This window comes from Cucurbita maxima, unplaced genomic scaffold (genome assembly GCF_002738345.1).
Source record: "Cucurbita maxima cultivar Rimu unplaced genomic scaffold, Cmax_1.0 Cma_Scf00010, whole genome shotgun sequence".
NCBI classification, from domain to species: Eukaryota; Viridiplantae; Streptophyta; class Magnoliopsida; order Cucurbitales; family Cucurbitaceae; genus Cucurbita; species Cucurbita maxima.
In genome coordinates, this window is record NW_019272026.1 from 5,170,066 (window position 1) to 5,197,404 (window position 27,339).

General features: G+C 37.7%; 6 protein-coding genes and 2 long non-coding RNA genes across 11 annotated transcripts in view; 6 read left to right on the forward strand and 2 right to left on the reverse strand.

The window, feature by feature from the left end:
• Window positions 1-1,078: 1,078 nt before the first annotated feature.
• On the reverse strand, window positions 1,079-3,258 carry LOC111485715. Its single transcript, XR_002718706.1, has 2 exons — window positions 2,217-3,258; window positions 1,079-1,960 (listed from the first exon to the last, which is right to left on the reverse strand). It is a non-coding gene; the product is annotated as an uncharacterized LOC111485715 (long non-coding RNA).
• A 725-nt stretch (window positions 3,259-3,983) lies between these two features.
• On the forward strand, window positions 3,984-4,783 carry LOC111485022 (probable calcium-binding protein CML15). Its single transcript, XM_023131712.1, has one exon. It carries the CDS (start codon window positions 4,153-4,155, stop codon window positions 4,633-4,635), a length of 483 nt encoding a protein of 160 aa, XP_022987480.1. The 5' UTR covers window positions 3,984-4,152; the 3' UTR covers window positions 4,636-4,783.
• Window positions 4,784-6,276: 1,493 nt separating this feature from the next.
• Window positions 6,277-9,787, forward strand: LOC111484903 (protein Dr1 homolog). 2 transcript variants are annotated; one of them, XM_023131546.1, is made up of 6 exons: window positions 6,277-6,460; window positions 6,593-6,662; window positions 7,898-7,987; window positions 8,325-8,419; window positions 9,124-9,192; window positions 9,418-9,787. In XM_023131546.1, exons 2-6 carry the CDS (start codon window positions 6,608-6,610, stop codon window positions 9,589-9,591), a joined length of 483 nt encoding a protein of 160 aa, XP_022987314.1. In that variant the 5' UTR covers window positions 6,277-6,460; window positions 6,593-6,607; the 3' UTR covers window positions 9,592-9,787. The 2 variants fall into 2 exon arrangements, with proteins under 2 accessions (XP_022987314.1, XP_022987316.1); XM_023131548.1 differs by having other exon boundaries at window positions 9,430-9,787.
• Window positions 7,021-7,778, forward strand: LOC111484907. Its single transcript, XR_002718594.1, has 2 exons — window positions 7,021-7,224; window positions 7,488-7,778. It is a non-coding gene; the product is annotated as an uncharacterized LOC111484907 (long non-coding RNA).
• A 94-nt stretch (window positions 9,788-9,881) lies between the features above and the next one.
• On the forward strand, window positions 9,882-11,523 carry LOC111484901 (protein MIZU-KUSSEI 1-like). Its single transcript, XM_023131544.1, has 2 exons — window positions 9,882-10,125; window positions 10,256-11,523. Exon 2 carries the CDS (start codon window positions 10,443-10,445, stop codon window positions 11,241-11,243), a length of 801 nt encoding a protein of 266 aa, XP_022987312.1. The 5' UTR covers window positions 9,882-10,125; window positions 10,256-10,442; the 3' UTR covers window positions 11,244-11,523.
• Window positions 11,524-14,383: 2,860 nt separating this feature from the next.
• LOC111484892 (kinesin-like protein KIN-8A) overlaps window positions 14,384-27,339 on the reverse strand; it is a 29,396-nt gene continuing 16,440 nt past the window's right edge. The window contains exons 1-8 of one of the 2 annotated variants that reach the window (XM_023131534.1): window positions 18,437-18,585; window positions 17,536-18,263; window positions 17,160-17,433; window positions 16,193-16,243; window positions 16,011-16,103; window positions 15,430-15,795; window positions 14,731-15,336; window positions 14,384-14,643 (exon numbers count right to left, since the gene is read on the reverse strand). In XM_023131534.1, the coding sequence (XP_022987302.1) occupies window positions 14,617-14,643; window positions 14,731-15,336; window positions 15,430-15,795; window positions 16,011-16,103; window positions 16,193-16,243; window positions 17,160-17,433; window positions 17,536-18,239 (2,121 nt within the window). In that variant the 5' untranslated portion in view covers window positions 18,240-18,263; window positions 18,437-18,585 and the 3' untranslated portion in view covers window positions 14,384-14,616. Of the gene's footprint in view, window positions 14,644-14,730; window positions 15,337-15,429; window positions 15,796-16,010; window positions 16,104-16,192; window positions 16,244-17,159; window positions 17,434-17,535; window positions 18,296-18,436; window positions 18,586-27,339 lie in introns of those variants that run through there. The other variant, XM_023131533.1, reaches the window with a different exon arrangement.
• LOC111484902 (dirigent protein 22-like) lies at window positions 20,495-21,087 on the forward strand. The gene has a single exon (XM_023131545.1). The coding sequence runs from the start codon at window positions 20,523-20,525 to the stop codon at window positions 21,078-21,080; it is 558 nt and encodes a 185-aa protein (XP_022987313.1). The 5' UTR covers window positions 20,495-20,522; the 3' UTR covers window positions 21,081-21,087.
• Window positions 21,860-27,180, forward strand: LOC111484894 (probable translation initiation factor eIF-2B subunit delta). Of its 2 annotated transcripts, none has more exons than XM_023131537.1 (7): window positions 21,860-22,638; window positions 23,816-23,941; window positions 24,313-24,653; window positions 25,112-25,856; window positions 25,944-26,040; window positions 26,128-26,182; window positions 26,757-27,180. In XM_023131537.1, exons 1-7 carry the CDS (start codon window positions 22,116-22,118, stop codon window positions 26,817-26,819), a joined length of 1,950 nt encoding a protein of 649 aa, XP_022987305.1. In that variant the 5' UTR covers window positions 21,860-22,115; the 3' UTR covers window positions 26,820-27,180. The 2 variants fall into 2 exon arrangements, with proteins under 2 accessions (XP_022987305.1, XP_022987306.1); XM_023131538.1 differs by having other exon boundaries at window positions 24,331-24,653.

Sequence of the window (27,339 nt, forward strand, 5' to 3'; positions counted from 1 at the left end):
TTTTTAACATGACTAATTAAAAATTAAATTTTATTAATTTTAATAAGTTTTAAAATAAAGTCCGATACACTTTTAACCAATTAAGTTATAATAAACTTTAATTGTGTTTATTTTTAATTAGTGTGTCATTTTGACTAATGAAAAATGCTTTTTTTGAACTTTTTGGTAATCCAAAGCATAAGAAATTCCAACACATACCAAATACAATATCTTATCTTAATTAAATTTCTTCTAACAATGCATCTACGCACCATATACCAATACCAATGACGTACTTTTAAATATATCTTAATTAACTTTCAAAAATATTTAAAAATACTTTTTACTTTTAAAATAACTAATTAATATTTGAAAACTTTAAAACCACTTTTAAATAGAAAATAAATAAATACTTTAAAAAAATCTTCTTCTATTTATATTAATAATAAGATTTTTTTTTTTTTTTTTCAAAGCTAAGGAAGGTTAACGTTGTTTTTTACAATTTCAGGGTTATTTTGAACTTGAAAAAAAATAAATTAAAGTATTAATACAACTTTTTAAAATCGAAAGAGATTTTTTGGAAAACTAAATTTTTTAACTAAAGTATTAATAATATATTTATAAAAAAATCAAGCGTATTATTGAAGCGTTTAAATTAGAGCTCATTGTCACAATGTTATGAACATAATTGGAAATATGATGGCATCATTTTTTTCCTCGTTTGATTATTGTCACCCTCCACCGACGTCGTTTTTCAATTATTGATTTTTCACCTTATAAATTAGTGATTTTTTTTTCCCTTTTTGGTATTTTATGGTCTTATAAGGCCAATTTTTTTTAAAAAAAAAAAAAAAATTGGTAAAATACATACTTTATCCCATATATTTTTTACTATCACATTTTCTTCGGAAAATTTTAATTGTTCTATGAAATCCGAACACAATAAAATAGATAAGATACGGGTTACCCGAGTTACATTAGGGTAGCTCAATCTCTAACGCCTTATATCAAATTTTTAAATAAGAAGAACAAAATTTAAGTGAGATTGATAGTGTAAGGTAGGCAAGAGTGTTTGAATAATCCCAGAGATAAAGAATACAAAAAAAGGAATCTGATACCTCATCCACTGGGCCTGCCTTGGCAGCTTGGCACTTCAGAACTGTTGATTTCAACACGGCAATGAAGGTTGAACTGGTATTGCATGCCATCCCTTAGATTCTTTCAGTAAAGTTGGTCCCTTTTTCCTAAGCTGAACTGCACCAATGAGCAGAAGAACTATACCACCTATGAAGAAAAAGACATGGCTTCTTCAAATGACACCATAAAAGGTTACAAAAATGACAACCACAACAAGCAACACATGCTCTGATGTTGGCTTATCTCAATACAAGTTCAATACAAGTCCAACATCCGCTTTCGTCCTTTGTCAACTTCACAATTTTAAAGCAGTCTAAGGTTTTCACACCCTTGTATAAGGAATAATTCGTTCTCCTCTCCAACCGATGTGGGATCTCACAACCCACTCCCCTTGAGAGTCGGCGTGGGATCTCACAAATCCACCCCCTTAAGAGCCAACGTGAGATCTCACAATCCTCCCCCTTGAGGGCTAGTGTCATCACTGGCACACCGCCCAAGCTCACCACTAACAGATATTGTCCGCTTTGGCCTGTTACATATCTTCGTCATCATCATAGTTTTAAAACGTCTTTTTACACCCTTCTTTCCGTTCCACTCTTCAACTAATATGGGATCTGATATATAAGAAGTGGGAAAGCATCAAATTCATAGGAATCTGGCAGAGGAGTTTCCAAATCCATAATCAGTGGAAACAATTAACCAATCAAGGGATTTGTCACATCAAGACCTTTTATGCTCAGATCTATGAAACATCAATTATAGAACAATTCCCACAACCATGTTAGAATTCTTGCACCATAATCTCATACAAGTCCAAATGGAAAGGAAAAGACATGATCAGAGTCTGCACAACAGGGCATCAGCATAAACACCATTAGTATCCAATGAGCTAACAAGGAACAGTTCTATCTTATCCAGAGAAGAGCAACTTTGAATTGAAAAACAAGAAGAGGAATACGGTAAACAGCATAAGAAATAGCAAAAGATCGAGACAGAAAACAGAAACTGAGTTTCAGTTTAAGAACCAAGAGATATCATAATATTGAACAAAACAACACCAAGAATGGGAAAGTTCCAAAAGGAGATAGCTTAATCAATACTGGTAATATCATCTAGATAGTTTGAATATAGCATTCCACTAAATCCGTAGGAGCTCAGAATTTATGATCCTATCCCATAAGTAGTAACCGGATAATATCCTCTGGTTGGGGGAAAGATTTAGAGCTGCAACCAAACCAAACAATCCCATAACTACAAGAGAATATGAATAAGAACAGTTTCAATCAAAACTACACTACAATACAAAATCATCTTCAATTTTTTCTCCCAGAGAAACTCTCATCTTCCACAACGAAGCAGAAAAAAGCAAAATGGTAAGAAAATTTTGTTGTGCCTTTGCCCCCCTAATCAAGATGCAGACAGAAACACAAAGGGGTCCCAGATGGTCAAAGAAACGAACTGCAAAAGAGGTTCACTGTTCCCAGTTGTCCTAAAATTATAAACGAACAACCAACAAGGGTGGGAGCGCTGGATGCAGAGGTTTATCGACCGGTTCGTGTTTTTGTGATACAAATCAGTACAAATCCCAAGAAGAGGTCGATGAACCGCTGCCTCCACTGACTCTACCTCCCATTGAATCAAAGAAACACAACAAATAACAGGGGAAATCAAAAACACCCAAATCATCAACAAACGAAATAAAAAATTTCAAAAAGTTTGAGCAGATCTAAAACAAGAAATACGAAAAAGAAAGGATGAAAGAGAGAGAGACCCCCTTCACATCTGAATGAAAATGATTGAGAAATATGTGAAAAATGGGAAGCATCGCCATTGCCATCAATTATAAGTTCGGAAGAGAGTTTGAGGAATCGCGGAAAGTTGCGGACTAAAACAGATGGCTGCGTAAGGGGAAGGAAGAATCTGAAGGGAAATCGGGGGCTATAAAGGGTTGAAGAAATGGAGCTGAGTGAGTGGTGCGGTTTTGTCGTCGTTCTTAAAGGAAAATAAAATCAACGGCTGAGAATGGCCGGCAAATAGGTCGCCGGCGAGAGTCGACGGCAGATTTGAAGGCCGGAAGTGACGGACAGTCCAATAATTCTGTAGCAGAGTACTCCCCCCAGTCCCTTCTTTCGCTTTATGGCTAAAATCTATAGATTCGGGTCTACCTTCTCTACTCGATCCTAGCCATTTAAATTTTACTCTATCTATGATTTAAAATTACAATAAAATACCTAAATTTCATCTATTTAAATCATAAATTTATTATCAATTACTAAATTAGCAGATATGGGACTTTCATCATTGTTCTTCCATTGATATATATAAATAATAATAATTGAAATAAAAGGCTTCCATGTGGAAAAGCATAAATAATTGATGAAATTAATTTGGGAAGACAAAAAGAAATGGGTTTGTGGGAGACAAAATAATCGTACATAGATGTTGGAAGCACATGGCTTCGCTATCGTAGACAGCAAGATGCATGAATAAAAGTTCGTGGTCAAACATATTTGACCTAAATACTTAAATGTATGGTCGGGTGAAATCTTATAAATTTTCTTCATAAATTTTTAATCAAAATTAGGGTCATCTATTATTCATTGGGTTTAGTAAGGAATGAATTAACTAAATCGATAATATTATCCAACGGAGACTTACTGGGGATAAAAACATTAAAAAAAAATTTGAATTAGTTAATTAATTGTTTTTATTTATTAATAAAAGGGCAAAAGTTTATAATGATGTAAGTGGATAAAAACATTAAAAAAGAAAAGGCTTGGGGAATCATAAAGCTTTGCCGGGTACCAAAAACAAGGCCCCACCGACCCACACGCTTTCTATTTTTAAGACATATAAATTCCAAATCGTCACCGCCAATTTCCTCCTTCAGATTCAAATCAACCACCATTTTCGCTCGCCATTGTTCTTCCTCCTCCTCCTCCGCCGCCGTCGCCGCCGCCACCGCCGTTTCCTCGCACAATTTATTTTTCTGTGTTCGTCAATCAATCGCATTGTTTCGACATTGTGAAATCCGATATGGCTGCACTCGCAGTTGAGCAGCTAAATCAATTGCGCGACATTTTTGCACGATTCGATATGGATTCAGATGGAAGCCTCACGATTCTTGAACTAGCAGCGTTGCTTCGATCGCTCGGTCTCAAGCCCTCCGGCGACCAAATCCATGTTCTTCTCGCTAATATGGATGCGAACGGAAATGGCTCTGTAGAGTTTGACGAATTGGTGACTGCGATTAGGCCGGATTTCAACGAGGAGGTAACAGTAAATCAGACGCAACTTCTTGAGGTCTTCCGTTCGTTCGACCGAGACGGCAATGGATATATAACCGCAGCGGAACTTGCGGGATCGATGGCGAAGATGGGACAGCCATTGACATACAGAGAGCTAACAGAGATGATGAAGGAAGCCGATACGGATGGCGATGGTGTTATTAGCTTCAATGAATTTGCATCTGTAATGGCTAAATCTGCCTCTGAATTTCTAGGGCTTGCAATCGCTTAACTAGGTCAGAATCGTTTCTTCTTAATCTTCTACGCTTTCGAAATGTGAAAACTGTAATATAACCATCAGAAGTTTTCCCCACCCTGATCTAATTAACAACCACTGCCGCCATGATCTTAGAACATTGGAATAAATTAGCGTTTAATAATCGGAACTTGTGTGGACTCGACGGTTTTTCCCTCTGTTTTGATCCTCAACAAACTATAATTTCACTTTTGATCTTGTTTTTCTCACAAGGAGATTTTCAGGGTCAAATATTTTAACGAAGAGCTGACTGCAGATTTTGTTCTTGTAATTTTTGTTCATTACGTTAAACTCTTGTGGATTTTCTATGAACTTTTTTACTTATGAACTATCAAATCAAAATCCCTTATGTTCACAACTCTATTGGCTGTGGTCTTTAAATTGAAGAAAAAGCTGAGAAAAAGAGTCATTTCAATATTCTCATGAAATAATTATCTATTTTTAATTTTTTAAATTAAATAATTAATACTTTATTTATACTATATGACATTAACATTTTAATTGACATATGATAAAATAGATGGATATATATATTTTATATTTTTATAGGTAGAAAAAATGAAAAAAAAAATCAGATAATATAAAATGAATAATATAAACCAGTCAAATTAGCCACGATTAAATTAAATATTAACATTGTTAATGTCAAATTATAAAATTAATTAATATAATTATTTGGTCTATCAATTTAAAAACTTGCTAATAGGTCTTCAAATTTGATAAATTTGTTTAATAGCCTCGTAGACTTTAATTCTTTTTTGTTTAATAAAAGAATTGGAAGTTCAAATTAAATACAGTAATTAATAATAATAACAACATATATATATATATATATATATATATATGCAAGAAAAATTGGTGAGGTAAATATTAAATGCTATATTACTAATTGAATTTGCACGACTTGGATTTTTTTTAATACAGTTCATATTATTTTTTAGTTTTTTAGATTGATTTCTATAATTTAAATAAATCTCACAAATCATATATAAATTTTGTACTAATCAACCAAAAAACCATAATTCCATTAAATTATTAGAAAATAAACTAAAATAATAAGAAAAATAAAGCAGATATATGAGATTTAATGAAATAAAGGAAAGAAAAGAAAAAAGAAAGGCCCATTAAGTGGTTGAAGGCCCAGATGCAGTGGTTGAAGGCCCAGATGCAGTGGTTGAAGGCCCAGATGCAGTGGTTGAAGGCCCAGATGAAGTGGTTGAAGGCCCAGATGAAGTGGGGTGGGGAATTCCGTAATTTGACCAAAGAACCAATTCTGGAATGCCACGACGCACGAAGATCTCTGTCAATGGCGTAATATATCAAACATTTAGAACAAATAACAGACGACCCATCCTAAAAACAACTGGCTTTAAAAAAAAATAATAATAATAAATAAATAAATAAATTTTAAATTACCAAAAAAGCATCCAAAGTTCCTACCTTATCACGCGCTAAACCGCGTGATTACGCTACTCTCCCTTCAACCAATCAGCGCTAAAAAGGGCAAAGCCCACGGGTCCCACGTGAACCAACTTATTCATTCCGTTGCACTTTTTCCACGCTCATCGTTGGCGCGTAGCCCACGCATTGGTGCCTCCTTTGCCCTAATCTCCTGCTAGCGAGATCTTTCTCTCTTATCCTGAAGAACCACAATAACCTCTGATAAAAATGCATATATCAACAATGCCCTTCCCTCCACCTCGATCGCCTCCTTCGATTCCGGTCTTCTTCTATCGGTGGGATCGCCGTCGTCATTTTCCGCTTTTGCGTATTTATTTTTTCCGTTGGCTTCTGGGGCGCCGTACGTTCCGATCTCCTCCTCTTCCTCTGCATCGTTTGTCTTAAATTTTCCAGAATTTGTTTGTATTCTTTATGTCCGCGGTTGGGGTTCTTTTTTCCTCTGATTTTTGTGTGTCTGTTCTTTATGTTGCAGTCTCGAAGGTTCGATATGGAGCCGATGGACATAGTTGGAAAGTCTAAAGAGGACGCATCGCTTCCAAAAGGTACTTGCAATTTCCGCGGTGGTTTTTGGTGTCTTTGTGTGTTTTTTGGGGGTATTTTCCCCCATAGTATATTGAATCTTGATGAGATGATTCATGGACTAATTTGGTGTTTCTTTAACTATCGAACAATAATTTTGATTTTACGGATTCTCTGTAATTCTTGAAGGATCGAATTGTGGGTTCAAGTCGATGTCTGGAAAATTTATATTTTTTGACTTGAACGATTATGGTACCGTTAATTATCGTTTCCACTAGAGAAGGATTAAGCTTGGTGTTTAGCTATTTTTTCTTGGATTTTTTTTTTTTTTTTTTTTTTTTTTTTTTTTTTTTTTTTTTTTTTTTTTTTTTTTTTTTTTTTTTTTTTTTTTTGCTCGACCCGGTTGCGGGGCGCGGCAATTTTTGGTGGGAAATTGAAATTAGATAATTGACAAGAAGAGTTCATGGAAGAAAACCCTTTGCTTGTTTTTCTTTTCAGTCTTTCTGTGGGGTTAAGCGAGTGACTAGTATGCCGTATGCCATAATTAAATCTGGATGCCTGAGTCTCAGTTCATCTGTCCTCACTGTAATGTGTTCACGTTCTGTAAACATAGATTGATTTCTACGGTATCATTCATGTTTTTAGCTTGCATCCCACTTCTGCTACATGAATTACCAATCGCTGAGTTTCCAAAACTTATTTTAAGTATTCTATGTAAGATGGTAGAGTTTCCAAAAAGAGTCGGCTTGTCTTTTGTGCTGCAATTTCATTTTACTTCGAGGCTTTTCCCCTTTCTTCTTTGTCCTTCGCTTTTTTTGAGCCAGTTTTATTTTCTTTTTCTTGTTCAGCTTTCAAGCTATCTTCTTTCATAAGAAAGTAGCTTCTGTGGCCACTTTTATGTTTCCAAATGTTAGAGGTTCCTCTACTCCATGTCCTTTTTCTTTCAGTTTTCTTAGCTTAGATGAATTCGTTTAAACGATCATATGATGTATTTTGGTGACATAATATGGCTCCCTTCCTTTTACAAGAAAAGTAATTGGACATCATTTAAATGCTTGTGCAGTTGCTGAAGTTTGTCTTGGTTTTGGTTTGTTCTGGGGATTCAAATCTTCATTTTTTGTTCGAGTTTATAGCGTTTTCACCAGTTGACCTATGCTTAGGGTAGCAAGTGTTTTTGTTTTGTAAACCATAATTTTGCATTTCCCTGTCTTTGTTTAGGGTTATTAAATTTATGTTTTGTTTATTTTTTCTTTTTCAGCGACTATGACCAAAATTATCAAAGAGATGTTGCCCCCTGATGTACGGGTTGCAAGAGACGCCCAAGACCTTCTGATCGAGTGTTGTGTAGGTGAGAATATCTTGATTTGCCATTTTCTTTGTATATTTTAACATTTTGTGTTGGTCGCATGTACTACTGTTAGTGTCCGTTTGTGGTTCTATTATTCTTCCAACAATAATGGCCAGTGCTTGTCTTCAGGCATAGCTTTTTGTTGTACTATTTTATTGTTAAGTTGATTTTTTGTACCTTTTTTTACTGTTGTCACCACTCCCCCTACCCCCACCCCACACACACACACACACATACACACACAAACCAGCTCTTTAAGGTGGTGGCAGGTTTTTATTGCTGACCAATTATCACTTCTTACTCAAGAATTGCACTCTTCGTTTTGGTGTTCTTGCAGAGTTTATAAACCTTGTATCATCCGAGTCTAATGAAGTTTGTAGCAAAGAAGAAAAAAGAACAATTGCACCTGAGCACGTGCTCAAGGCTCTTGAGGTCTATGGACTATCCAAGTTTCCTTTATATTCTTAAAAATATAGACTTTTATGTGTTGCTTGTTATTATGTTTTGGGAAAGTATACGCTAGCATTTCTTGTTTACCATCCAGCTCCGTGAAACTCAAAATTTCCATTCTGTAGAAGTTGATTTCATTATTGCTTTATATAGCTCTACAACTTAAGAACCAAATCATAAAATAAATGAATGTTCTTCAGTGAAATAATAATTTCAGTGACCCAACTATACCTTACCAATAATATGCTCCTTGTCTATTTAATTGGTTTGCTGTGCGTACCATTCTGATCATGCAGTCATTTTAACCCTCTTTTTTATTATCTTGTTTACTTTAAGCACTGCTCATATCTTCCTATCTAAATCTATAAATACTTTCAGGACAGAATTTATTTTGAATCTACTCTGCCTTCTTATATATTTGACCCCAGGCATGGGTCAAACATTAACTAGCTCTGACAGAAAATAGTTTCCTGCTATTTTATAGAAATGGAGGAGATAAATCGCAATATATGTTAATAATGTCATGTGGAGTTTGATTGCATTTAAGAACACTAGGGTGAAAGTCCTTTTTAGTTGGAACTTTTCGTTCTTGTGTTTGAAGAAGATTGATCTATACAGCTTTTGCTTGGCTACTTCTACATTATGTCTGCTTTTGGACTTACACGTATGTTTACATATATGATCAGGTGCTTGGTTTTAGTGAATACATTGAGGAAGTTTATGCTGCATACGAACAACACAGGCACGAAACTATGGTAATGCTTCGGTATATTTGCTATAGTACCTTTTCAATGAATTGATTGAAGTGGCTGAGCATATAGAAATTTTCTGTGAGGGAGAGTATCTATCTTAATTTGTTCCTTAAAGAGGATCCTTCTCTATCATTCTCATAATTGGGTCATGAAATTTAGTTTCAACTCAAACATGAGTGTCTCAAGACAACTCAAAGCACTAACATTTTTTCTTTTCTCTCTGTCGAGAAATTTCCGCAGCAAGACTCGTTGAAAGGTGGGAAGTGGAGTAATGGAGCTGAGATGACCGAAGAAGAAGCTTTGGCTGAGCAGCAAAGAATGTTTGCGGAGGCACGTGCAAGAATGAATGGCAGTAACACTGCACCGAAGCAACCGGAGCCTGAGCAAAGTTTAGAGAGCTAATTTTAGGATCTTTATTTTCTTCAACCGTAGGCAAGATTCCTTGACCCTTCCATATGTGCCTCAAATATGCCGTGTGCATATGTACAAAAAAGAAATGATTAACCTAGCTACTCTGGGCTCTGTGAAGATGCATTGTAATATATATCCATATTTGCGGATCCATGTCTAGTTAATACAAGTAGTGACTGTTTAAATCTCTCTCTCTCTCTCTCTCCCTCCCTCCCTCCCCAATATATTATCTCATCAGGTCTACTGATGAGACCTGGCTTTCTTAAATCTTCAAAACTTAATTAAACATTTTGTATTTGGATGAATCAGAAGATGGGTCTCGAGAGAGTGACTATTAGATATTTTTGTTGTATGACCCCGACAAGCATTGTGCGTCATTCTCATACATGGATTTGGATATGATTCTCGTTAGATTGTCTGTTGTGAACAGCTATGACTAATGCTTGAGTGTGGCTTTTGATGCCATCGTTTCAATGTTGGCGATTCAAGTCGACCAAATGCCAATCTCACAAGAAAGTAACACAGGCATTGCCTCTCTCTCTCACCTTTTACTTTGAAATCTCTCTCTCACTCTCTCTTACTTTTTAATTTGAAGTCTCTCTCTCTTATGTCTATCCGTATCAGTTGGTGGATCAGTCTATGTTTATTTTGTCAGGTTTCTCTTGCAGGCACACCAATGAAGCTTGAAACTAGAATTAAATGATGAGAGCCCCACATAGCAAATAAAAGGGAAGAAACCGCATTCTCTCTATTATACACTCCTCTCATTCTCTCTCCTACTAACCAACCTTCTAAAGAATTGCCTTCCTTTCTTCCTCCTGGTTTCTCAGCTGCAGACAGTAATGGCTCTGGAGTTCTCATCCCGAAGGCACTTCCATTGGACAAGGAAGGTCAGTAATGAAGAAGAAGACGATTCCACCTTCAAATCATCAGACTCTGCCAAAGAAGAAAAGCAGGAGAACGCCAAGTCCATTTTACAGGAGCCACAGGAACAGCAGCAGGTTCGAGCACAATTGACCAGGAGGAAACTGCAACAGCTCGCTGTCTCTCGGTTCCGTTCGGTTCTCACCGCCCTTGGCCGCAACCGCAACCCACAACTTGGTCTCCGTTCTCGAGTGATTGGAACATTATTTGGTTCTCGCCGGGGGCATGTACATTTTGCATTTCAGAGAGATCCCAGTTCACATCCAGCTTTCTTGATCGAGCTTGCTACACCAATCAGTGGTCTGGTGAAGGAAATGGCATCTGGACTTGTTCGAATTGCGCTGGAATGTGATAAAGAGAAGGATGTGAACAAGAAACCAGGAGGGAGACTACTTGAAGAGCCTGTTTGGAGGACATTTTGCAATGGGAAGAAATGTGGCTTTGCTTCAAGGAGAGAATGTGGACCTAAGGAGTTGAAGATATTGAAAGCTGTGGAGCCAATTTCCATGGGCGCTGGTGTCTTACCGGTGGAGGACGAAGGCACCGAAGGCAGCAGTGGTGGCAGTGGAGAAGGAGAAGGTGGATCAGATGGTGATATCATGTACATGAGGGCAAAGTTTGAGAGAATTGTAGGCTCAAGGGATTCTGAAGCTTTCTACATGATGAACCCAGACAGTAATGGAGCTCCTGAGCTCAGTATCTATTTGCTAAGAGTATAATTTGAGCAACCATGGAAGGGTTTATCTAAATCACTACTCAAGTTCCTTCATTTCAGCAGCAGCAGCTTAGCTAAAGTCCAACTCCATGTGCTGTCGTTTCTTCTCTTGTTCATGTGCTGTACTATGTATCATTGCCAGTTTAGGTTTCTTTCTTTTTGCTGGGTGTGGGGGGATACATTACAAGACGATGGTGGGTGGGGAGATGAAGGTGTAAAGTATAGTGTCTGTTCATTCATGATTAATTACAATTACCTTAGAAAGTTTTGTTTGATTTTTCCCAGAATGTTACTCATCTTTACTGGCTAAATCTCCATCCTACAGGACCAACAGAGGCTGTGTTGTCTTGTCCAATTTATGATATCATAAAATATGTAATGTTATTTGGGCATGTGATGTGATGATGCAGCCAAATGATTAATTGGCGTCACATTCAATTATGATTGTTCTGTTTTCATATTTTAAGGATTGCCCATTCAACTTTCAAATAGTTTACTTTACGCATTCACCATCATCTTGTGTTTGAACTTCCAAACTAAAGTTATAATGTAGAGAGAAATCAAGAAGATCCTTGTTCTCTTCAAACAAAAGATCACAAAACTATATTAGGGTCGTCTTTTTTTATCTCGAAAAAAAAAAGAAACTTCATCTCCGTATTTACATAAGCAGGTACCATAGTCTTAAAACAACAAAATGGCCAAAAAGGGAAAAAAAATCCATCACGACTTTCTCTGTGTGAGATCTTACGTCGGTTGAGAGGAGAATGAAGCATTTTTTATAAGGGTGTGGAAACCTCTCCCTAGCAGACATGTTTTAAAAACCTTAAGGGAATACCGAAAGGGAAAACCCAATTAGGACAGTATATGCTAGCGGTGGGATTGAACTGTTTCAAATGGTATCAAAGTCAGTTACCGGACAGTGTGCTAATGGGGGTGGACTCCGACGCTAAGCCCTAAAGGGGGTGGACTCCGAACAGTGTGCCAGTGAGGATGCTGGCTGCGGAGAGGATGGAGGATTGTGAGATCTCACATCGAAACGAAACATTCCTTATAAAGGTGTGCAAACTTCTCTCTAGCATATGCGTTTTAAACACCTTGAGGGAAAGCCTGAAAAAGAAAGCACGAAAGAAGACACCATCAACTTGGTGCCTAAAAACTTGAGGTTTTAGCTACATTTGGATCATCTTCTTTGTTAATAGCTATAATCATCATATGATTACAAGGATCCCTTCTCTCTCCGTACCTAGAAAGAAGCCAATGATCTTGTATTTTACTTTACTTTTCTTCTCCTTCCACCAGTATTCTTCTTTTTCTGTGTAGGCCGACTACCCACCAGTATTCTTCTTGGTCTTAAAGTGAAGAGCATTCAATCATTACCTGGCCTCATAGTTGCCTCTAAAATGATCCCAATACAACTTTTTGCAAGACCCAAATCATGGAAGTCATAAAAAGCAATATTTATACATTAAAAAAACTTCACAGTCCTCTTCCCAAAAGCACAGATGCGCCTTTCTTTTTTTTTCCTTTTCATTTCTTGACTGCTTTTCCTTTTCTTTTTCCCCACTTTGGAATTTGGTTCTTTTGAATTACTAAATTCTCCTCCACAGTTCTGGAAATCTTTTCCTTCCATGATGGTCAGTTTGGACATATGAAGAAAGTGTGGAGTTTCTGGCCACCACTTTTCCTAGTTTCAAGGCTTTCCTCACTCTGCCTTTTGTTACTTTATTCATTGGGAGAGGAGGGGGTTTGGCTCATAGATGGGTCAAAATCTAATTCAAAAGATTATCTCTTAACAGAAAGGAAAACCCATTCTGAGTTTTGATGATTGCTTATCATTCTTCAAAACATTTCAAAATCTTAGTGGCTGCTCACATCATTTCTCTCTCTGAAGCACAAATCTTTTGTTTCAACAAGGTCAAAGAAGTTAATCCTATATCAGTTATGAAGGAAAGTAAACCAGTTTGACTCATTAAGCAGCATTGAAATGAGAAAATGACACATGGTCCTTCTACCTTTGTCTTTGCCTGTCTTGGAAATATAAGAAAGTTAAGAGAAGTGTCGTCTTTGTAGATAAAAACCGACACGACAGAAAGTTTGTTTATTGAGCTTTGTTAGAGCAGTTTGAGATCTTTTGTTAACGTTTCTTGAGTCCAGTTATAATCTGAGTATTTGGCAGTTGGTGGGTCAGAGTGGAGTTTAATGAACAACAGGATTTTCTGAAAGTTCTTCTAATTCATCTTATAAGACAGTTTTATGGATAGGGAGTTCATTAAAGAATGTTTCGTTTAAGAAGGTGAGTGTTTTTAAGCACTTGGAAAAGTCATTGTTTCACAGAGATTTGATATGTTGAGTTGCTGCTATGAAGCAAGCAATTGAATTCGAGTCAATGAGGATCAAGTTGCGTTGTGCTACTCCTTTTTGGACTTTCCCTTCCGGGCTTTTCCCTCCAGGATTTTAAAACACATCTCCTAGAGAGAGGTTTCCATACTCGTTCACCTCTCCTACCGATGTAGGATCTCACAATCCACCTCCCTTGAGGGTCCAACGTCCTCACTGGCACACCGCCCTGCATCTGGCTCTATAACATTTGTAACAGCCCATACCCATTACTAGCAGATATTGTCATATTTGGGTTTTCCCTTTCGTGCTTCTCCTTAAAGTTTTTAAAATGCGTCTACTAGGGAGAGGTTTCCACACTTTTATAAGAAATATTTTGTTTCCCTCTCCAACTGAGGTGAGATCTCACAGTAGGTGATAGATGACTTCGGGCACTTATCTCCAAATCTGATTTGAAGGGAGCAAGGCATAACAAACTCATTAACTTTTGGCAATTTATTTCAAGTTTCTCTGCTATACTTCTTAATGATTACATTCTCATATTATATATAGCCGTCATATTTAAGTTCTCATCTTAATGTACATTACATGAGAGGGTTCCCTCGAGAGACCTCTCTTTCCAATGAGCATTGCAGATTAGTTCCAAACAAAAACAGCAATCTTGTTTCACTTTGTACATACAAACAAACCATGTAGCCATAAACAAAATACTGACATTTCACAGAGTTGAGAGAGAAATAAGGTTGAAACTTATCATTCATGGGGTGTTTAATAAAACCCAGATGATTCCTCAGACAAAGCCAACAGTTGGAAGATAACTCGTGGAATATGTTCCAGTTAATCAGTACAGGGATTTTGACTACCAAAGAATAAAACAATATGCAACACAATCTCTATAGAACAGAAAAAAACTAAGGAAATCTACCGGCTATCATTAGTGTACATCAAAAGTTCATCAGCTGAAGCAGAAGTATTACCTGGCTGTGTCAGCATTCTGTTTCTCTTGTTGTCAATCTTCTTTGAGTTTTACAATTCAATAGCTATGGCTTCTGTCGAGAAAAACCTGGCTGTGTGGTTCAAAACAGAAAAAATGAGATGAACAGATATGATGATGCTAAACGAGTTGACTTATAATGTCGAAAGAGAAACTGTACCTGACGAAGCATAGAGGGAGCAAAAGTAGGAGGAGGAGGCTCTGCAAGTACATGACTTCTGGTCTTCCTTCCATTTAATGTGGCAACAGATGGACTATTAGCTGCTGTTATGTCCCAAAAGCTTCGTTTCTTAGCTGTTGGAGCTGGTGATTTGAAACGGTACCTGGGGCTCTTCACTTCGCCTATGCTTGGCTCCTCCTCCTTTGGTCTTAAGCTAGTTCTTGTCCTTACCCTCTTTACGCCTTCTCCTCTCACCAACCCTGCTGTTTTCTTGCTTTTCTTCAACAGCTCATTGATATGATCATCTTTGTGCTTTAACTCCACAATGTGCTCTTTCTTTGCCTTCTCAAGCTCTGCTTCTAATCGTTTCACCGTGTGGCGAAGCTCTCGAACAGACGTTGGAGGAGTTAGAAGAGATGTGGCTGAAGATGGGGTTGGAGAAGCCACTGCAGCCAGGGATTGAGACTGTAAGGTAAGCAACTTCCGTTGTTGGTGAGTCAACTGCACACGCAATTCATGATTTTCTTTCTGCAACGCAAGCAGTAGTTTAGCCTGGTCCAATTCAGATTCAGGTGGCTTCATTATTTCCTCATTTGTTTCTGCAACCTGCATTTATATGCATGATTTAAAACAGTAAGTTTAGGACACTCTAAAGAACCATATGAGGTGTACTGATCTCAAGAAGTTTGTTGGTCAAACCTTAGTTCTGATCTCTTTAGCACGATCAGCCCAATGAAGTGTATTTTGGGTTTCACCAAATGATAAGTCGCTTGGGCTAATATTTGCAATCATCACAGTGTTACAAGCTCCTCCTAATGAATCCTTCAGAAGTTGAGTGAGTTTTGAATTCCTATAAGGTATGTGTTTCTTTCCTTCCAAAAGGGCATTGATGCAACTACTTAAAGCGAGTAGTGATCTGTTTATGTTTGCTCCCTCAAGAGATCTTAATGTTCTTTGATCTGTGGCAAGTGCCCTCTCTGACCCGGCGAGATCAATCAATGAGAGCTTCCCGACTCGGTTAACGATGTTCATTCCACTGTCTTTGGCTCGATATTCAACTGTAACCTGCATTTTGCAGGAGCATAGAAACGTGAGGAGGCTTTTGTTGAGGATTGTTGGTGGGGAGTTCCACGTCGGCTAATTAAGGAGATGATTATGGGAAAACCAAAAGTAAAGCCATGAGAGCTAATGTTCAAAGTAGACAAGATCATACCATTGTGGAGGATCAGGATTCCTAACAGCTTTTAGGAAAAATTTTAAGTAAACCATGCAAGAGTTACCTGTAATATAGCATGGGAACGGGAAGAAGTTTCGTTAACTCGGGTTGGTTCGGTTGTTCGGTTTTGGTTTCCTCGCTGAAGCAAGGCCATCACCTGGAGAGAACCCAAAGAAGTGTGAGAAGTCCCTTCTCCATTTCACAAAATATCGAACTTTCAAAACTACAAGGGACTTAGAAAGTTACTTCATCCGTGGAGTAAGCTCTACATTGTGTAATTCCAGCTGCAACAATGCCCTGGAGGATTTGGAATAACCATTTAGCTGAACGTCAATCAAGATGTTTCAATTAAAAACATAGTGCAGCTCTCATGAACTCCAAAAGTGGATGTATTTGTCCAAATGAATTTACTACACATTGCTACCGCACACTGCCAGCAGATATTGTTCTCTTTGAGCTTTCCCTCAAGAATTTTAAAATGCGTCTGCTAGGGAGAGGTTTCCACACCCTTGTAAAGAATGTTTCGTTCCCCTCTCCAACCAATGTGGGATCTCACAATCCACTCCCTTTGGGGCTCAACGTCCTTGCTGGCACTCGTTCCCTTCTCCAACCGATGTGAGATCTCACAATCCACCCCCCTTTGGGGCCCAGCGTCCTCGCTAGCACTCGTTCCCTTCTCCAATCCCCTCTCCAAGGTGTGTGATCTCACAATCCAACCCCCTTCGGGGCTCAGTGTTACAAATGGAATGAGAGTCTAACACCAGGCAATATGCTAACGAGCAGGCTGAACCCCAAAGGGTGGACACGAGGCGCTGCGTTAGCGAGGACGCTGGGCCCCGAAAGGAATGGATTGTGATCCCACATTGGTGGGAGAGGGAATTAGAGAGGGGAATGAGACATTCTTTATAAGGGTGTGGAAACGTCTCCCTAACAAACGCGTTTTAAAAACTCTGAGAAGAAGTCCAAAAGAGAAAGCCCAAATAAGACAATATTTACTAGGAGTGAGCTCGAGCTTTATAAGAAGACATATCAATAAAATGTCATAAAACTCTTCTCATCTTCCCAGCTAAACAAATACAAAGAAGCCAGGTTGTGCCTGCCATTTGGTACAATACATATAAAAAGTAACACAACCAACAGACAAAGGGGTGACAGTCAAAAGCATGAAAATTTCAATGAATTTAGTGCAAGTCATACAACGTACGACACAAACCTGCTTGTCTTGTCTGAGGACTAATGGCCTTCCTGGGGACAACAAATCTCTGACTGTTTCATTGTAAACCTCAATGTAAGAGAGGTGGACCGTATGGTTCCCATCGCAGCTCCTCTGCCTAATCTTGGTGAAGAGGTCTTTGATTGCCAAAACCATAACTCCAGGGCTCTCAACCGTTCCCAGCATTGTGTATGTCTTTCCAGCCCCAGTGGCACCATAACAGAACACAGAACCATTCCTTCCCTGCAAAACTGCTTCTACAACCTCTGCTGTCCTGCACATTCAAATTGGTAACCTTTTGAAACGTAGATATTAAGCTTGAAAATGCAACACAACCCATAATCAGTAAACGCCAATTCTTTTCTGATGAACTTACGTGGTAGCATAGACTTCTTGCTGATTGGTGGTGTCCGGAAATGAAGCGTCGAAGCTAAAATGACGCCCGCGAAGCCTCTTAAGTCTCAAATAATCATTCTCATTAGCAAACTCTGTCAAGTAAAGATCTCTTCCATTCACTATTTTAACACAACACCTTGAACCCACTTCCTTTTCCTTCTTAGCCATTGGCCTTAGCCTCACAAACACCAAAATCCGGCTTTCTCCCAATTCCTCCACTTCTTGCAATTTATTACACCCCACATTCTCCATCTTTTCCACTACAGGCATTGAGTTCCCTAGCAACAATTTCCTCGCGACATTCGTCGACAAACTCGCCTCTTTCGAGCACGAAAACCCGACAATCCGATCAGCTCCAACCACCACATTCTCCTTAGCATCAGTCATCGGCAGCTGGGGAAGAACATAAGTTCTGGTAACAGTGGAATTAGGCATTGCATTTTCTCTCATTACATTCTCAAGCTTTGGCTCACCAATTAGAACTTCCCCTTTTGGTGACGGCCTCTTAAGAGCTGCAGAAGCAAGCTTCTGCTGCTCGTACAAAAGGGTTAATGCCTTCATCTTCTCTTTCAATCCATGGTGAAGACTTCTAGGTGGAAGATTCAGCTGCTGTTTATCTTCTTGACCTGGAACTGCACCAATATGTTCTTCGTTCATGATCCGAGACCGAGTCGAAACAGGCATTTTTCTTGGATTTTTCTCAATACCCTAACATACCCAGAAAATTTTCACTGGATCAGCTCGGAAAAACTGCTGATAATCCAAATGGTATAAAAAAAAAATCCTGGAAAGTGAAAAATTCTGCGGGAAAAACGAAGAACGAGCTCACAGAAGTAGAACTATGAAAGAAAGGGGGGAAATGAAGAACGAGTAATGTTTACTGTTAGAGAATCTGGGCCGTTGATCTTATGGCGATGGACGGTTGATACCGAATCGGGAGTAAATGGGGCACTCCACTTTTTTGCTACTTCCAATCTCCGTCCCACAGTGGCCCCTTTTGAAATTGCGGAGGCAGAGTGGAGTGGATGGAGCAATAAATGGAGTGGCGGTAGAGATTTTTGCCTCGGACAATTTTGAATTTATAAGTTCGCAACGGTCAAATTTTTGTCTTTAGATCCAAACCGTTTGTTACCTTTGAAGAGATGTGGGGTTAGCTTCGAATGCTTCTGTCTGCGTTGGATTACACTTTCGCGCTTTAATTTATATGAAATTCGAAATAATTAAAGATAAAATCTTTTTCGAATAAAAAGTGGAGTTCTACGGTGAAGCTGAGGTGCATCTACTACTATGCATCTCACTTTAGTTTACTGTTGATGAAGTGATTTGGGATAAAAATGGACGGTAGAGATTGAAGTTTCTTAGTGGTGAGTATGATGACAAACATCGCCTTTTTTTAATTATTTTTTATTTAATTATTTAAAATTTATTTTTGTTCATATATTGACGCCAAAACTTTTATTTTTAATAAAAGATAAAATGTATTAATGATACTTTTGTTGTATCTGGAACTAAGGGTTGAATAGGGTTTTAACTATTTAAGCGTGCTTAATTTTTCTAATTGTGATACTTTTAAAAACATGTAGAAAATGATAATTAATATAAGAAAATAGTTTTAAGTCGTAATAAATAGCAATAATAATTTTAAAATTATATAGGAAAAAGTTAGAAAATACGATACCATAGTAGTTGGCTCAAAATCAACCTACTCCACTCTTCAATCACCTCTTGTAAATTTGAATAAAAGATTCTTCCCACGAATCATAGTTTAACCGCTACACCACCCTTTTTAAAAATTCAAGAGCAAACTCAATTCTTTCCACGCAGGATAAAATCGGTATAAGTATTAGAATTTTGTAGTAACACACAACTCTCGAGTAAATTTACAATTTGAGCATCCACGACTATTTTTTCACAGTACAATAAAAATCTATTTTAAGAATAAGATAAGAAAAATAAAATTTTAAATTATGGGAGTGGTGTGTTTTTTAAATATGGAGAAATTGATGGGTTTAAAGAGTGAAAAAAGTATGAATTAGTATTAACCATTAGGGTTAAAAGATAAATTAAAGGTGAAAAAATAAAAGTAAATATATATATTATAAATATAATAACAATAAAAAATGAAGGCCAGTAAGGTTAAATTCAAATTTCTAAATTTATTATAAATATAATAATAATAATATAATAATAAAAAATACGTGAGTAATCCTAAAATTTTAAAATATAATAATATAATATAGTAATAATAAAAATTGACGTAAGTAAGAGTGGGTATAAATAATTTTATTTATAAATATAATAATAAAAAAGCTCCACCCTTATTACTATTTCAAAATTATAAGTGTCACTTCGATTGGTCGATCATTTTGATTTAGCTGCCATATTATCACGTCTGGTACGTTGTATCGACTGTAATTTCTTTTTTTTAGGTTTGATTTTGAGTAGTTGAAAAATCGTTAAAATCGTTATTCTCAATCTTATATTTGCCGTTCAAAATACTGAAAATAATTAATAATTAAGAGTAGGTTTATTATCATCAAAACATTCGTTAATTAATCAATTAAAATTAACTAAAATGAGATTAAGGCTAAAAAAAAACAATATATGTTTAAAACACAGGAAGAATATTAATAAAACTTTATGAGTATTTTTACAAATTCATTAAAAGTTATAGATATTATTAGTGTTTTAAATAACATATGCCTAACTTTAAAATAATTAATTTTTAATAATAATAATAAATTAAAAAAAATTGTATTTTTGGTTTAAGATAATTTGCAGGAGAAAGAAGTGTGGGATGACCCTGACGTTCAGGGTATTGAATGGCGAAGATTCATTCAAAACGCCAATTTGGTTGATATATATATATATATATATATATAAATATGGGCTTTCCATGCTCTGCTGATTCACCAAATAAATCAAGCTTCCAAGACACAGCCTTTCTCTAAGCCCGCGGCAACAACTATGGCAACCAAGCTCGTCATTCTGTGTTTGCTTTTGTCGGTATTGGACGTAACTGCCACCGGACCCAAGGTTTCATACGCAAAAAAAATGGACCCCAAAACCCTTAAAATGGACAGACACTTCTTGGTCCATTTCCATCTCTATTGGCACGACACCGTCAGCGGCGCCAAGCCCTCCAGCGTCGCTGTTCTGCCGCCACGCAACAAGGCCACTGTCTTCGGTGAACTCAACTTCTTCGACAACCCTTTGACCATCGGCCCCGAACCCAGCTCCCGACGGGTGGGTCGCTCCCAAGGGATGTACGCGGGGACGGCCCATGACCAAATCGGACTCATGATGGGCATGACCTTCGCCTTCACTACCGGGAAATACAATGGCAGCTCCTTCACCGTCTTCGGCAGGAACGCCATTGCGGAGCACGAGCGGGAGATGCCGGTGGTCGGGGGAACTGGAAAGTTCCGATTTGCTAGAGGCTATGCGTTGGCCAAAACTCATCATTTGAACCCCTCCACGTTCGATGCAGTTGTTGAGTACGATATTTATGTGTTGCATTATTAAAATGCTTCTACTTAGGACAGCGGATGAAAGTCCTATATCGGCTAAATCTCGTGTTTGCCATATTTCAATAACAACCAATTTTTTTTTGCTGCCACACTTCGTGTCTTTCATGATTTAATTTCTATTTGACATCGATATTTTTCTTTATAATGGAGATAAGATTAAATCATATCTTAATGAGAGTAATTTTAAAAATAGGATAATTAAAAAAAAAAAAAAAAAAACTGTTTAACAAATAAGAAGTTAGTAGGTATATGGCAATCTTATGTTGGTCGGCTACTAAGGACAAATAATACATGTTTGTAGGAGCATGTAAGGACAAAGGGGGATGTGGTTGATTTTTGAATATTTATTTTCCTATTAAATTTAATTACCCCTCCTTTTGCCACAGGAATCTAATTCTCCCTTGTCAATAAAAAAGGACAAACAAACAAATTTTTCAATATTAGATAATAAAAATAGTACATTTTTTTAATATATTTTAAATGTAAATAAATCATATTAATTAAGATATTACAATTTTTACAATAAACCAAAAAAATAAAATAAAGTTCAAATATTACAAAATTGAAAAAATATTTAAAAAATAGAGTTTATATATTTAATATTTTGTATTTTGCCTATTTAGTCAATAAACCTTTAAAATTATAAAATTAGTCAATGAATTTAATTAAAAAAAAAAAAAAAACAAAATTTTTTAACACACAATTTTAATTTTATTTTGTTATAATTATTATTTAAAAAGGGTAGCACAAATGTTTAAGAATAGGGAATTTAGGGTTTGCGGCAAGAAATTGGTGAATTGGATGCGTCAAAATTGATTGCATCCGTGTGGTGAAAAGGAAGGGGTTGTTGTCATCGCGTCCATTTCCTACCTCTGTTCTTGTTCTTCTGATTCAGTTGCCTATGGCGGACGCTACATAAGCAACCAATTACGCTCTTCTCCACTGAACCCACTTCCTCTCTTTCTACCTCTCTGCGTGGATTCTGCTAATTCCCATGCCAAAATATTCGCGGATCCATCGCTAGGTCTTCATGGATGCTCGCCGAGGCTCCCGCATCGTCAACCCCAAAGTTCGTCAGGTCGGATTCTTCACCCTCGACGCTCCTAATTCCCCTGACCGTTCCCTCTCCGGTCCGGCCAACTGTGTCCCTTCTCAACAATCCCTCTCTCCTCCTACCAATTCCTTGTCTCCGGTTATGATCCCCCCTCCCCGTCATCTCTCCGACAACCTTGCCTCTCGCTCTGCTGTTCTTCCTGTTCCGGCTCCTGCTAATTGGAGGAATTCCGCTGATCAGATTCCTGTTGGCAGCTATAACCCTTCCGAGACGCTGCTTGCGACGTCCCCTATGGCGTCGCCTTCCAGTAGAATTGAGGACGAAGAGCTGGAGATGTCGGAGGATTCTTCCACCTCCGTTTGGTATCGCCGGAGTGGTTCCGGGAAGATTGCCTCGAGCTTTCCTGGCGTTGGAATCCACATGGCGGCCAAGTCGTCCGAGAACTCGCAGGCGCTGCCTCTTAAGACGTTGGAACCTAATAAGCCTGCTGGAGTTGCAGGTGACGTTGCATGGCTTTGTTGGATGNGGGGGGGGGGGGGGGGGGGGGGGGGGGGGGGGGGGGGGGGGGGGGGGGGGGGGGGGGGGGGGGGGGGGGGGGGGGGGGGGGGGGGGGGGGGGGGGGGGGGGGGGGGGGGGGGGGGGGGGGGGGGGGGGGGGGGGGGGGGGGGGGGATTTTTTTATGTTAATGTCTGTGCTAATTTTGGGCCTGTACCTCTCTGTTTTGAGGTACAACATTCTAATGCAGTATTGACTTTATTCATCTAATTGTTACGTTTTTTGCTGTACGTTTCTTTTTCATTTCAATTGGAAGATGGAGGTTGTGGCCGTGTTTTCATTTCCTGCACTTTACTGAATCCATTCTATGTCTTCTTTTATTTTTTTTCTTTATTTGTTTTGATACAACCAGTCCTTACTTGGGTCGCTTACAAGCTCTCCTATGTTCAATAAACAATTTTTTTTATGGTCACCTCGTCAGAATTAAGGTCATAATTTCGTGGTTTAACGGTGTTAGAGCTATTTTTTTGGTGTATATGGATAGAAAGACACTAGAATTTTGATGCGCAGTCGAAAAAGAATTGAGGGGAAGGAAATGAATTTTGTGGAGTCTTGAGGAAGAAAGAAGAGTTGAGTATGAAAAAAGCTTGGGCAATATAAGAACCATTAGAAGAGAGGTTGCAGAAAATTCAAAGAAAGGGATAGGGAGGGGTATACTTTGACACTCACGCACATCAACCTATTTGGGTGGTCATTTGTCTTACTTTTCCTTTAAAGATATGTGTAATAGTTGTACCCTCTAACTGCAGCTCAATCTGTTTATGTGCCCCTCAAAATTGTAGTAGATGGCGGACTTTGTAGAATGGTTGGAAGGTGTAACATTGGAGTATTCTTATTTTCTGTTGTTTATTGCATAAAACTAGCATATACAACAGTAAAAAAAACATTAAATAATCCACTTTTGATAGGAATTTGTCAATTCTTTTCTGATTCTGACGTGCTTGCATGATCTGGCCGTAGTACCCAATTTTGTACTCCTTCGATATTGATGGCCCAAAGAATTCTTGGAATCAAGGATTAGAAAAGGAAAAAAAACAATGAAATTCTACATGGTCGTGAACATGCTTCAATTTGCTTTCTGTCTCTGGGATTATTGATTTCTCATTTCACTGCTCTTGCAGAAAAGAACGGGGGGGCATCCACAGAGGTACAGAATCGACAACCACCATCAAATTCGAAACCCCTGAAGGCAAAAACAACAAAGGCTGAAAGACGAGCTCTACAGGAGGCACAACGAGCTGCAAAAGGTTCAATTTCCATTCCAATCATTTTAAATGTACTTGGAGCAATATTGTAGTGTTGATTATTCAGAAAAACAAATCTGGCCAGCGAGGAGGCACTCTTTTGAAGTTAAGAAATGTAGAGCGTTTAGTGGGTTCAATTTAGTGGATCAATAGATCGGAGTATTTGTAGATATTGATAATTCCTTGTCTTGTGCACTTAAAAATTTCTAATACCTGGATTAGCTAATTTCATGAGTAACTTTTCAATGGGTCTCACTGTTTCCTTTTATTTGTTTATTAATGTTATAGAAAATTTTGCAAGAGCTTTTTATATAATAGTTAGTTCATATGTTTATTTATTTATTTTGATATATGGTTCATTGGTTTAATAAAAGGTGAGGCGAATAATTCAGGTAATGCTCCTGGTAAAGTTGTGAAGCAGTCATTGGCTATGAAAGATAACAATGCCATGCCTTCGGTTGCACCTACTGACAAAAGAGGAGGTGATCGCACACTTGATAAAGAAAGGAAGAAAGATGCTCCCCCTCCACGAATGCAGTTTGATGATAAAAATAGGGTAGAAAAGGCTAAAAAGCGAGCCGTTTTCAACCAAACTGAAGCAAGAAATAGGGTCGAATTATTTCGCCATTTGCCACAATACGAGCAGGGAACTCAGCTTCCTGATCTCGTGTCGAAGTTTTTCCAACTTGACCCTATTCATCCTGCCATTTACAAGGTGCTTTTTTTTTTTTTTTTTGTGGAGGGGTATAATTTTAGTTTTCTCTTGACTGGAGATACTACAAGCATGGAATCTGTTTAGTACAGAAGAACTTGAATTAAATTGGATAATTTGTCCATGCTTTGAAGAATACAAATGGTAAGTTCACCAGAATGCAAAACCTTTACATGATTCTTACTTTTCCCAATTCAGAAGAAGAACTCATAGCTTTGCCTGTTGATTAGGACTGTTATGTTTTCTGATCCAATATTGATGACTATTGACTGTAATTTTATTTTTATGGACCTCATGCACCCACAACTTCGTGATTTGCACGAATGGCTTCTTTATATGCCAACATTTTTTGTTATTTTATAGATGAAATAATTAATTAATTGTCTTTACTTTATGCTTGTCCATGATAAATTTGTTGACTATTGTTTGTTTAATTTAGTCACATATTGATACTTTATCAGGTTGGTTTACAATATATGGCCGGAGATATATGTGGAGGCAATGCTCGTTGTATTGTTATGCTTCATGCATTTCAACAGGCTATCAAAGACTACTCAACTCCGCCACAGAAGGTTCTGGGTAGAGATTTAACTGCAAAAATTGGTGGCTATGTGTCATTCTTCAACGAGTGTAGGCCACTATCTGTTAGCATGGGAAATGCTATTAGGTTTTTGAAAAACCGCATTGCCAAATTACCATTGAATCTTCCGGAATCTGAAGTAAAAGCTACGCTTTGCTCAGATATCAATCGCTTTATCAATGAAAAGATTATAATAGCGGATGAGGTCATAGTTAGACATGCTGCTACTAAAATAAGGGATGGAGATGTTCTTCTTACATATGGATCATCATCTGTTGTAGAGATGCTTCTATTACATGCCCATGAACTCGGAAAAGAATTCCGTGTTGTGGTGGTGGATTCCCGTCCAAAACAAGAAGGGCGAGCATTGCTTCGTAGGCTCATAGAGAGGGGCCTAAATTGTACATACACTCATATCAATGCTATTTCTTATGTGATGCATGAAGTGACGCGAGTTTTTCTCGGGGCTGCTGCAGTATTATCTAATGGAACTGTATATTCAAGAGTGGGAACTGCAGCTGTTGCCATGGTTGCTAATGCATTCCGTGTTCCAGTCTTAATCTGCTGCGAAGCTTATAAATTTCATGAAAGGGTACAGCTTGACTCAATATGTTTCAATGAATTAGGTATATATTATCATGTTATCTTTTCCCGTATTTCCTTCCAGAAGAGGGAAAATGGACAATGTCTGAGCATTTTCAAATTTTGCGCAGGTGATCCAGATGCTATCTCAAAGGTTCACGAAAGGAAGGATATAAATTATCTAGATAATATGACTGCTAAAGAACAATTGCAACTTCTAAATTTAATGTAAATCAATGATTTGACTACGATATACTATAACTAGTTATTGTACCTGGAAGTGACGTATTCTAACTTTGTGTTGTACTGTCTCAGGTATGACGCTACTCCTTCGGATTACATCTCAATGATTGTCACAGATTATGGCGTGGTAAGTTTGGTTCAATCGATATACCTCTCTCTGTCTTAGGCACTTGTTCAGATACGTTCCTTTATTCCTGCTTGTTATACTTCAGATGGGTCCTCTATAATCTTTTCTTCCCTTTCTTTAGAGGTGTAATATTTGGTGCATCTCATTTTTTTGTTTCTCCATTTCCTTGATAAAGGTTACCACTGTCTGTATTTTCTAAAGCTGTTCTTAAAATTTCAGAAAAATTTTGAAAACCAAAAATAGTAGTTTTCAGCGTCCTTTTAAGCTCCATTTGAAAACCATGATTAAGGAACGGTGAGAAAAAATGAACAACAAACCAAATGGTTATCAGCTGATATCTTTTTTACTCCTACAGTTTCTTTTGTTAATTTCTGTGTTATTGATTCTAACTTCTCTCTGCACTTCTTCTTCCTCTTATCTCTCTGTTCATATTTTTTTACCATCTCTCTATTTGCACACTGACACTCCTTTTTATAATGTAAGAGATGATGTTCGGTGGTCGAAATTGAGACGGTAAGAGTTTTGGGTTTTGCAGCCTTGAGTAAAAATTATTTCTTATTGTTCTGAACTGTAGATCCCACCTACAAGCGTGCCGGTGATCGTGCGAGAGTATCGGAGAGAGCACCTATGGATATAAGGAGGTTGAAAATGACCCTTCGTTTTGGAAGGATACTTACATGTGCTAGGTGAATGATAGATGTTTGTTGCATGTGACCGTGCAAGAAAAATAGCCGAAGCATGCTGCAAGGAGTTTTTTTTTTGAATCACAATCTGGACTTAGATACAAACTTTTGGGTTTTATTATGCCTTACTGATTCAAATTTTGATTTTGTTGCCTCTCCTCACAGTTTTCCAGGTGTTCTTCTGGGAAAAATATACTAAGGCAGAGTAAGGTTTGAAAAGGTCGATGTTTATTGGTCGGTCCGAACACAATAAATAAATCATGAACTTTGTTGAATTTATTTGAATCAATGAATGAGATTTGAATTGTTCCTTTATTAGTATAGTTCAGTTCTATTATCTTTCACTTGTTCACATGGACCTCAGAAATATTTGTCTGGGGTTAGTTTAAACGTGCACTCGAAACATTTAAGCACGTGGGCCTCGAAATATTCGTCTGGGTTGGTTTAAACACGTGCACACTCGAAATATTTGTC